This window comes from Engystomops pustulosus, chromosome 7 (assembly GCF_040894005.1).
Source record: "Engystomops pustulosus chromosome 7, aEngPut4.maternal, whole genome shotgun sequence".
NCBI lineage: Eukaryota > Metazoa > Chordata > Amphibia > Anura > Leptodactylidae > Engystomops > Engystomops pustulosus.
The window spans coordinates 170,413,132-170,424,539 of record NC_092417.1 but is presented as its reverse complement, the minus strand read 5'-3'; the positions used below and the strand labels follow the sequence as shown (position 1 = coordinate 170,424,539).

The 11,408-nt window shown below is 48.0% G+C and overlaps 1 protein-coding gene across 2 annotated transcripts in view; it reads right to left on the bottom strand.

Annotated features, from left to right (window-relative positions):
* Positions 1 to 1,800: 1,800 nt before the first annotated feature.
* NELL1 (neural EGFL like 1) overlaps positions 1,801 to 11,408 on the bottom strand; it is a 534,618-nt gene continuing 525,010 nt past the window's right edge. For both annotated transcript variants that reach the window (XM_072118935.1, XM_072118936.1), the window contains 3 exons: positions 6,300 to 6,476; positions 4,702 to 4,926; positions 1,801 to 2,652 (listed from right to left, as the gene is read on the bottom strand). In XM_072118935.1, coding sequence (XP_071975036.1) covers positions 2,602 to 2,652; positions 4,702 to 4,926; positions 6,300 to 6,476 — 453 coding nt within the window. In that variant the 3' untranslated portion in view covers positions 1,801 to 2,601. The remainder of the gene's footprint in view (positions 2,653 to 4,701; positions 4,927 to 6,299; positions 6,477 to 11,408) is intronic.

Here is an 11,408-nt window from a genome sequence, read left to right as displayed (position 1 = left end):
AGGGATTGATCTCTTTCATTTGATGGATGTGATTGCACTGATTTCGGCGCAGTTGGAATTTTTTCTCTAGCCCCTACCATTCCCGAGCAATCATTAATTTTGGCAACCAGTGGACGTCCCATGCCCAGTGAAGCACCGCCCATCTGACGCTAGAGAACCTAATTAGCATATTGAATCTTAAAACTAGCAGCACTGATATCTCCGGATCACTGGGGGTTAGAGAAAAAATTCCAACTGCGCCAGAATCGGAGGAACAGCAGCTCTTGTAGGAATTGGAATTTTGGAGTTGGTGGATGTGGTAGAGTCCTCCTTAAAGGGATCATTGAGCTGTACTGTATTTTCATGGCTGTTTCGATTTGTTAGGGGGTTGATGAAGTTGGTGAAAAAAGCTTTGTCACATTGTATAATGGAACCTACAAATATCTGCACGTTTCAGATGCTCCGACTGCTCCCCTCTCTCATTCCACCATGCTTTATACTACCGCTCTGTTTCCTCAGATTTTTAGGAGTTCACATTTCAGTGGGTTTCTATAGCCAGTCTTATAGCCATTACTAATAAAGTTTTATGACTCTAGTTTCTTTAATCAGCATTTATATAGAATAGCATACATTTGCCGCCCTCCAATTAATCGCCGCCTGAGGCCGTGGCCAATTCGTGCTGATATAACATTGACAACACTTTATCAAACATTGAATGTGGCAATTTTTTTTTTCAAGCTCTCTCCAGGACTGACGTTGGATGTGGATGTGTGTTAAAATAATATACTCAACAAACTAGTATTCTGTGTAGAAGAAAAAATCTCATAGGCTCAGAAAAGATTCAACTCCACCTCAAATTGCTGCCGCTTTGCTGATTCCGGCACAGTTGGAATCTTCTCTCTAGCTCCCGCCATTCCTGAGCAATCGCTGTCCATAGGTCCAGGACCCAATATACTAATTAAGCAATCTACTGTCAGGTGGGTGGTCCTGAGCTGCTGTCAACACCCACTTGACAGAATATTGGTGCCTAAACTATAGCATTTATTTCTCGGGAACGGTGGGAGCTAGAGAAAAAATTCCAACTGCATCAAAATCTGTGGAACTTCATCGATTGAACCATGTAAGAGGTGGAATAGGTGGAAATTGTGAAAGTTCCCCTTTAAGTTCCACCCCCACCAAAACCCACCCTGTTGTTACCCTCCCTTAGTAAAACATCAAAATCCTTAATTCTCATTTCATTCTGGACCTTTGTAGAGAAGTTGAATTGTTGTCGGACCCTTCCCTTGCAAAGAAAACATAATAATTTTTTTTTTTTATGTTTATTACGTTCTTTATTCAATTCCTGTGTGGTGATTGTGTAAACTTGTATGTAAAATATAATTTACATGTACACGATGACATCAGAACGGCGAAATTCTTTGAAGACAAAATTACCGCCTGGGCTAGAACAAGATAAAAAAAAATATGAAAAACTCCCCAAAAAATAAAAAAATTTAAACTGTTATTTATAGGATTTGGAGGAAAAAAAACTTTGTCTGAAAATTGAAAAAAAAAGTTAATGAAAATCACATAAAAAAACCACAAAAATTCCATCGTAATATCCTGGCGGTAATATTGATTTTAAGATTTTTTTCCATTCCCCGTAGATCTATTGTAATTTTTCATATCTGTTTCGTATCTTGTATTTTTCGGAAAATAATCGTCATGTGAAAATATTTTTGTACATTTCCATATTGTTTTTAATAATTTTCCAAACAGGGCGGCGCGTTGTGCGTTATGTTCCCGTCTCCTCCTTCGATTGTGGGTTGCCCCACTGCATAGTCCTCCGATGCCACCAGAATCGGTATCATACGATTGCAAAGTTCGAAGGAGTGGATTTTTTTTTTTTTAAGTTTTTATTTATTGGGTTTTTATTCCGTCAGGGGTTGAGGGAGGTCAGTGTTTTTATCAAATGCCAAAGGTTCATTCAACAGAGAGCAACCGAGGAAGGAGATCTCGGGTTTTGTGGTCGTAGTCCAGTTTGGAAATCACGTTCCTCTAAGAAGCTTTAAAAGTTTTTGAAGTAGTTTTTTTTGTTTTTTTTTTTACGTTTTTCGAGACACGGGGTGACATAATAAGCTATTAAATAAAGAAGCTATGCCATTAGACTGCACATATATACAGATTTCCATAAATACACCAGGCAGGGACTTCAAAACTAAATCCAGGAGCAGGGATTGGACATCGGTGGAGGCGGGATCTTTCACAGGTCGTGATGGTCGTGGTCGGAGGTGGAAGAAGGAGAAAAAGACACCAAATTTTACAAGTAAAAACCAATTGAGAGGCGTTTTTTTTTTGATGGGACAAGTTAAAAAGTTTGTGACTCACAACATTGAGACCAACAACTGCTGGAGTTTTTGAGCGGGAATCCTTGTGACCTGGGGGGCCGCCCGAGGGGCATGGGCCTTATGGATGAACAGGACAAGGGAAGTCCGCGAGCGACTGCCAAACATCTTCCTGTGGGCGGAGACTTTGGTAACTGTCCGTTGTATAAAAGATGGAGTCGCCGTACGTCATGGCGTCGTGTGGATGGGAGCTGCATCCTGTAAGTTCTCGTGTACGAGAGTCCCCGAGATTAGAACTTTAGTTGTTGTGGAGACATTCTAGATCCACCGAGCAGCAGACGCTTCCATTCTGTAGGGGGGAGGAGAGAAGGTAGAAAATTTTAGGGAGATCCTAAAAATATCAAACCCTTTTGACCACCACTTGCAATTCATGGGGGGCAGAGCCATAGAGACTGTTGTCGTGAATGGTGGGAGTTGTAGTTTTGCAACAAGTTCAAAGTCATTTTCTCCTCCTTACCGTTATGTGTCGGTCTTTACTGTGACTCTAGAATTCTATTCGTCCTCTCTAGATACGGAAATGTGCTGCGTCGCGCTTCTCCACTGATTCCTAAACAGTTGGAATTTTTTTCCTAGCCCCCACCAATCCCGATCTATCAGTGCCATTCTCTACTGTAAAATGGGTGGAGCAGATGGTATAGCCCCGCCCATCTGAAAACAGAGATCCTAATCAGCATGTTAGCTGCTGAAAATAACCACACAGATTACTCGGGAACGGTAGGGGCTAGAGACAAAATTCCAACTGCCCTGAGATCAGTGAAGCAACATCTATCACAATAGACACAGCCCAGCTGAATAGCAGAGGTGAAAAAAATCCCCTTTAAATAACAGCTCCTTCAAGAAACCTGCAGTATAAATAATTTTGGATAAATTGGCATCTAGGATTGCTGGATAACTACTAAAATGGCTTATAAATGTGTAATATTCCTTTATATAGAGATTACTATCACTCATGAATAGAATGCCCAAATGACAGTAAGGACTGACACACGGAACATTTCTATACATTGAAGCAAAAGAGACGGTTATTTATAGTCCTAGCTCAGAACTTATTCCGAATATGAGCCTTGGTATATAGTATACAAGACCTTCTTGTTGTTAAAGGAGAACTCCACCTTCATCCCGCCTCTCATTACAATGCTGGTGCTATCAGGCAGAATGGTCTTTGGGGCCCCCCCTGTGGTACCAGGCCCCGGTGTGATTGCCCCTTTTCCCCTCAAAACTTATTATTTACGGTCCTCTGTCCCTTTAAACCCAGAATCGGCAGTAGTTGCCCCTGAGCGCCCCCAGCTGGTGGTTGACCAATCAATTTTAATAATGTAGAGAATTCGGTCTGAGTCATAAATTAATCGTATCGTGCAGCCGCCTCGTCCGCTCATGTGAGGAAAGTTGTAAGAGCGGCTCCTGTGATCTCCTCAGGTGTCCTGATAAAGTGGACGCCGCAGATCGCAACCGCTGTGACAACTACTGGCCGCGCATGGTAATGTGCCCTGACCCTTAAAGGGGTGGGGGGTTGTCTACTCCTGACCATTGATCATTGTATGGGAACATTTTTCATTACATTAAGAGGCTAAAAACCCTTAACACTTCACAGCTGAGGTTTTGCTGCAATAACATGCTGTCTGGACTTGTTTGCAAGTCTCCCGTAACCTGAAATTTGCTGCAATGTATCAGGGCGGGTCATAGTTCTAAAGTCATAGACGATTGCCTACGCTGGATACATTGTAACAAACCCTCAGCAGTGAGAAGTATTGGATGTGTAGAGGTTTTTCTTCTGGTTGTAGACACTTTTACCAAGAAATTGAAACGGAAAACTTATAGTCGGACATTCCATTATGTAACGATTAAGGTGGTATAAAGAATTGCCGTTTTATGTCTGCAGCCCCCATGCAATCCTTTAGAATTCAATAAATACAAATGACAAAGTTTGTCCAGATCCCAGGTCCGTCATTCCTTCCTTTCTTTTGTTCCTCTGCCTCCTCTTCAGTCGTTTGTAGGTCATCGAGAAGAAGTGACAGAGAAGCGGGAGGATCAGACTACACAGGGTTTGTTTGTAGTCTGTAACCATGGAAACACGGATTTGTATAAACTTTCTATAGTTGCAAAAACGGCAAGAGGCTTAGGTACCATCCTGTCTAGACACCATAGCAAAATTTGGGATAAAATAGCACTGCAATTAAAAGCCTCATATAATTGAGGATGGCAATGGGGCGGAGCTACGCATTTTTATTATGGATCAAAAATGAAAGGCGATTATTTCTAAAACCATTGATGGTCCTGACCTTCACTAACCAATTAGAATCGCAACTTTTTGAGGAAACAATTTCCCTGAGATACGTACCTTGCATTTGCAGGTTGTACAAGGAGACCCGGACATCGTCCATACAGAACCGCTGAGCCGGGTCACCCCATGGTTGTCCTCACACGTCTTTTTGATGTCATAGGTGATGTTATCTGCTAAGCAGGGGTCGTCCACACAGTGTGGGCAGCACTCGCCCTCTGACATGGCCGTGTACTCGCAGCTTAGAGCCGGACAGCTCAGGGGCCAACAATCCACTTCCCCGTCCTGAGGAGACAAAGGAACGTTTCAGGAAGGGGAGGAGCATAAAGAGGAAGAGTTGGGATCAGAGCAGTGGAAGAGGATTCATGTAGAGTCCTAAAGCCTGAACTTTTATGTTTTGTCCCCCAGAAATATTGACAGCTGATGTGCCTAAGGGACTGGTGGTAACAAGTAATTGCCAAGAATGTCAGAAGATGTCACTTTCATTTATAATCATTAAAAGTATAAAGAAACCCTCCCAGATGTCATCCACGCCAATGGCAGGAAGGTTAATATGGCCAGGGGGAAGATATGCTAAAGAAGGAGAGAAACCGCAAGGAAGGAAGCAGAGAGAGAAGCGGGAAATGAAGGAAGGGGAGGAACCTAAGGAGGAAGCAGAGGAAGAAATAAGACAGAAAGGAAGAGGAGGAGCTTGAGGAGGAAGCAGAGGAAAAAATAGGACACAGCAGAAGGGGAGGGGCTTAAGGAGGAAGCAGCGGGATAAACAGGACAGGAAGTAAGAGGAGGAGAGGAGATTAGGGAGGAAGTAGAGAAAGAATAGGACAGGAAAGAAGGGGAAGAGATTAAGGAGGAAGCAGTGGGATAACAAGGATAGAACGGGTGAGGAGGAGCTTAAAGAGGCAGAGAGGTGAACAGAAAGGAAGGGGAGGAGCTTAGGGCACAAGCAAAGAGAAGTGGGAATAAAGGAAGGGGAGGAGCTTAGGGAGGAAGCATAGGAAGAAATAGGACAGGAAGGAAGGGGAGGAGCTTAGGGCACAAGCAAAGAGAAGTGGGAATAAAGGAAGGGAAGGAGCTTAGGGAGGAAGCATAGGAAGAAATAGGACAGGAAGGAAGGGGAGGAGCTTAGGGCACAAGCAAAGAGAAGTGGGAATAAAGGAAGGGAAGGAGCTTAGGGAGGAAGCATAGGAAGAAATAGGACAGGAAGGAAGGGGAGGAGCTTAAGGAAGAAGCTGAGGGATAAAGAAGGCAGAGTGGGAGGGTAGGGGCTTAGGGAAGAGGAGGCAGTGGGAGAAACAGGACACATGGGGTGGGGCAGAATAAAGGAACAACAGGAAATAGATTGAGCTAGAAAAAGATTGAGCTACCAGGAGGAAATGAATATGAGCTTGAAGAAGGAGCAGGAGAGAGGAGATAAGTAGGAGCAGTGTTCTGTCCTGGTACACGTTGGGTTCTTAGTTGTTATAATCTATGGGGCTCCTTCTGGCACCTTCTATAATATTTGGGTTCTGCACACAACAGATGCAGCTATTGGGCTCACCCAGATGGTGATGTCTCTAGCTCTTACTAGTTGGATGAGGTATGTGGGTGACTGTACAATGGCGCCCCCTATTGCTAGTTTGGTCAGGTTGGTAAATGATACAAGGGTAGCCCTCACTCACCAGGCAGCGGCACTCCTGGCAGCTGTAGGTCCACTTGTCTCCGCTGTGGTAGAGCTTGCGGCCATTTTGGTCCAGACACTGGCTGGTGACTCTGGTGTCGCACTCCGGGCAGCAGAACAGGTCCACGCTCGGGTTCTGGCAGTCACAGGCCGTCCTCCGGCAAAAAATCTTCCCATCCTAGAGAAAAGACATAGCAAAAATGTAGGCAATTTCCGTAGTATTCTATACTATGTCCCTGTAGGTCCATCACGCCCCCTGCAGGAGACACATGGTATTACACAATGTCCATTCCTATAATACAGACGCACTCTGCTCCCTCTGAGCAGAAGATTATCTCCATATTCCATAATAAGACTAATAAGGGGTGTTCCCAAATTTAAATGTCAAGATGGGGAATAATATTGATCCAGAATATAATGATGAGTCTCCAGCAGCCGCAGCGTAGAGTCGTCTCGCCCTGAATCCTGCAGCAAATCAATCGCAACGAGAGATAACTATATCTATATAATAACCATCCTCCTGCGCTGATCCACAGAAGCGAAGCTCCAGCTCCTCAGGATGGATAATCAGACGCAGAGTTTTATCACATCTCTGATAATCCGCTCGTCCCTTCAATCAATGACATTATCCTTGATAACACTTTGAAGATCCCCCCCCCCCCCCCCCCGAAAAAAAAATTCCCTCCATTATCCACAGGGAGAATATAAGGAAAAGAAGTTGGAATAAGCTCCGGGGCAAATGGAGAGTGAAGCAATTTCACATCTCATCAATTATGTGAATGAAATGTTTAAGTATCTGCTGCTCCTCAGACCTGTCACCGCCATACTTATCCGCGCGCCGCAATACGAGGAAATCATGTCCCGTACACCCGGGCGGCACAGGAGGCCCCGATCAATTTAAGAAAAGGAACACTTCATTAAAAACCTCGCAGACAGCTGTCACCGCACCGCAGATATCCATCTCTATGCCCCAGATTCCAAGATGATGGACATTGATATTGGGAGAATTGCAGGAAGAGGAAGCAGGGTGAGCGTGCCCTGGGGGAGGGGGGGGGGAGGAAGCAGGGTGAGATGCCCTGGGGGGGGGGGGGAGGAAGCAGGATGAGATGCCCTGGGGGTGGGGTTCTGTTTGGAGGAAGCAGGATGAGATGCCCGGGAGGGGGAAGGGGGGAAGCAGGAAGAGATGCCCTGAGGGGGAGGAAGCAGGAAGAGATGCCCTGAGGGGGAGGAAGCAGGATGAGATGCCCTGAGGGTGAGGAAGCAGGATGAGATGCCCTGAGGGGGAGGAAGCAGGATGAGATGCCCTGAGGGGGAGGAAGCAGGATGAGATGCCCTGAGGGGGAGGAAGCCGGATGAGATGCCCTGAGGGGGAGGAAGCCGGATGAGATGCCCTGGGGGGGGGGGGGGGGGGGTTATGTTTGGAGGAAGCAGGATGAGATGCGGGGAGGAAGCAGGATGAGATGACCTGGGGGGAGGAAGCAGGATGAGATGCTCTGGGGCAAGGGGGAGCAGGAGATGCCCTCAGGGGAGGAAGCAGGATGAGATGCCCTGATGGGGAGGAAGCCGGACGAGATGCCCGGGGGGGGGGGGGGGGGGGCGGTTCTGTTTGGAGGAAGCAGGATGAGATGCCCTGGGGGGGGGGGGGTTCTGTTTGGAGGAAGCAGGATGAGATGCCCTGGGGGGAGGAAGCCGGATGAGATGCACGGGGGGAAGCAGGATGAGATGCTCTGGGGGAAGGGGGAGCAGGATGAGATGCCCAGGGGGGGACGGGGGGGAAACCGGATGAGATGCTCTGGGGGGGGGGGGTTCTGTTTGGAGGAAGCAGGATGAGATGTCCAGGGGGGGACGGGGGGGAAGCCGGATGAGATGCTCTGGGGGGGGGGTTCTGTTTGGAGGGAGCAGGATGAGATGTCCTGGGGGGGGGGGTCTGTTTGGAGGAAGCAGGATGAGATGCCCAGGGGGGGACGGGGGGGAAGCCCTGGGGGGGGGGGGGGTTCTGTTTGGAGGAAGCAAGATGAGATGCCCTGGGGGGAGGAAGCCGGATGAGATGCACGGGGGGGGGAGGAAGCAGGATGAGATGCCCTGGGGGGAAGACGCTGGATGAGATGCCCTCAGGTGAGGAAGCAGGATGAGATGCTCTGGGGGAAGGGGGAGCAGGATGAGATGCCCAGGGGGGGACGGGGGGGAGGCCGGATGAGATGCCCTGGGGGGAAGGGGACGAAGCAGGATGAGATGCCCTGGGGGGAAGGGGACGAAGCAGGATGAGATGCCCTGGGGGGAAGGGGACGAAGCAGGATGAGATGCCCTTGTGGGGGAGGAAGCAGGAAGAGATGCCCTGGTGGGGGAGGAAGCAGGATGAGATGCCCTGGGGGGCAGGTAGCCGGATGAGATGCCCTGGGGGGGAGGAAGCCGGATGAGATGCGCTGGGGGGGGGGGAGGAAGCCGGATGAGATGCCCTGGGGGGGAGGAAGCCGGATGAAATGCCCTGGGGGGGGGGGGGGGAGGAAGCCGGATAAGATGCCCTGGGGGGGAGAACCTGAGTATTGTGCAATTGCAGCTGTAAATCCTGCCTGGCAAGGCAACAGTTAACTGGTGTATGTAATTATGCAATGTCTGTTGAAAGTTGGAAGGTGATTGGAGAGGTGCTACCACCTGACCAGGGGGAGGAAAAAAAACCCCTGCTGGGTGAGAGCACATGGTTCAGTTCAGTCAGACCTCATTTTCTGTGTTAGGTCTGATCCCTAGATACGGCTGTCACCACCATCGGCTTCCCCTTCCATTACCCAGGGACATATCTCACAGACACTCAGGGGTTGCCCCAGGGAGAACCAGTACATCAGCCTCTCCCTCCATATTTCTTGCCAACACCACCTGCTGGAGACCTGCCAGGCTGTAGGACAGCCCTCTGGTTCCCCATACCAAGCACCGTGATACTAGTGTGCCTAAGCCGCAACCGCCAGTAACTCTGGTATTCAGGGCCCCGGCTGCCTCCAGGCCCCAAGAGAAAAGGCTAGGCCTTGGTGGGGGATGTTGCAAGTGGCGTCACGAACAGGATTTCTACTTGTGTGCCTTATGCTGGTACTATAGACTGTCCTTTATTACAAAACTACTGTGCTGCCTCCAGGCCCAAAGAAAAGGCTAAGCCCTGGTGGGGGATGCTGCAGATGCCTTGGGGAGGGGAAGCGGGATGAAATGCCATGGAGGGGAGGAAGCGGGGTGAGCCCACCCTTGGGGGGGGGGGAGGGTCAGGGTGAACCCTCTTGGGGGGAGGAAGCAGGATGGGGCACCCTGAGACCTAGATTTCTCTGGATCGCCAATGGATACCCTACAACTTTCTACCAGCAATGGCTCCACCTCTGTCCACAGATTCTGTATATGTGTTTCATTGACGACTTCAATGAAGACGCGGAGCAATACCAGTCACGTCCTGTGAACAGGGGTGGCGGTCTATCTGACAGAGAACAGATTTATAGGGAATTCTTTATCTGAGATACAATTCTGATCATTGGGGATCTGAGAAATTGCACTGGAAGTCTAGTGGCCTGACAATCACTGAGGGTCCTAGAGATCGGATCCCCCTCCTTAGTCTTAAGTCTTGAATATAAAACCCCTTTAAAACGGTGCATATTTCAAGGGATTTTCCAAAATTTGGGAAGACTGGTTTTCCATTGGACTGGAAGTTCTGGGTTTGGGGTTGTGTGTGGGTTATTTTTCTATATTTTGTCTGAAAACCCTTTGCATTCCTCATTTACAGATAGAGCGCCTCCCCTTTCCTCAGGTGGTCACTGGTATTGCATCTCATGACCACTGAATGGAATGATATGATCTGTGAACGGAGATGATGGACAGGTCTAGCTCTAGTCGGTTACAATGTATCTACACTGCGACAATGTATCCATCTGTATGATCCATACGTGGTTCTATTAGCCCTGAATCTGCGCTGAGCCCCCCATGCAGGGACCCCTCCTCCTGCCTGTACCCGTCCATTGCTGGTTGGGGTTTAGTTTTCGCAGTATCAGCACAATCTCTCCTCTATCCATGGACTCGCAGGGATTAATTATTTCGGTATCTTCCCTCCAGACGCTGGGATCACTGTGAAGACGCGTCTGAGTCTATGGGAACAAGCGACTAATGAGGGTCTGCAGCCAGAGGCTTATTATCTGCTGAGAGACTACAACTCCCAGCATGTACATGTGCTCTGCTCAGATCCCCGCCATCACATAAGAAGGACCTAAGGAGCCTAGAACATTCTGTACCATATTCAATACTCTGAAACACTCTGTGCTGCTGTGATACTCATCCCTAAACTGTGATACTCATCTGCTTAAATACTCTGTGCTGCTCTATCCAAATCTATCTGATCCCCTTAGGTTTTCATTCTCTTCCCTAAACTGTGATACTCATCTGCTTAAATACTCTGTGCTGCTGTGATACTCATCCCTAAACTGTGATACTCATCCCTAAGCTGTGATACTCCTCTGCTTAAATACTCTGTGCTGCTGTGATACTCATCCCTAAGCTGTGATACTCCTCTGCTTAAATACTCTGTGCTGCTGCTGTGATACTCATCCCTAAGCTGTGATACTCCTCTGCTTAAATACTCTGTGCTGCTGTGATACTCATCCCTAAGCTGTGATACTCATCCCTAAGCTGTGATACTCCTCTGCTTAAATACTCTGTGCTGCTGCTGTGATACTCATCCCTAAGCTGTGATACTCCTCTGCTTAAATACTCTGTGCTGCTGCTGTGATACTCATCCCTAAGCTGTGATACTCCTCTGCTTAAATACTCTGTGCTGCTGCTGTGATACTCATCCCTAAGCTGTGATACTCATCCCTAAGCTGTGATACTCATCCCTAAGCTGTGATACTCATCCCTAAGCTGTAATACTCATCCCTAAGCTGTGATACTCCTCTGCTTAAATACTCTGTGCTGCTGCTGATACTGCTGTTTCTCCTAGGTTACTCTCGGCATAATATCCCCTTTCATCTTCCTTATTCCATCATAACGTTGCCCCATTGCGTCACCGCCTTAGTGAACAAGTCACCAAATGTTCTGAAATACTCTGTACTGCTGTGGTATTTACCCCCCCCCCCCCCCTAAGAAGCTG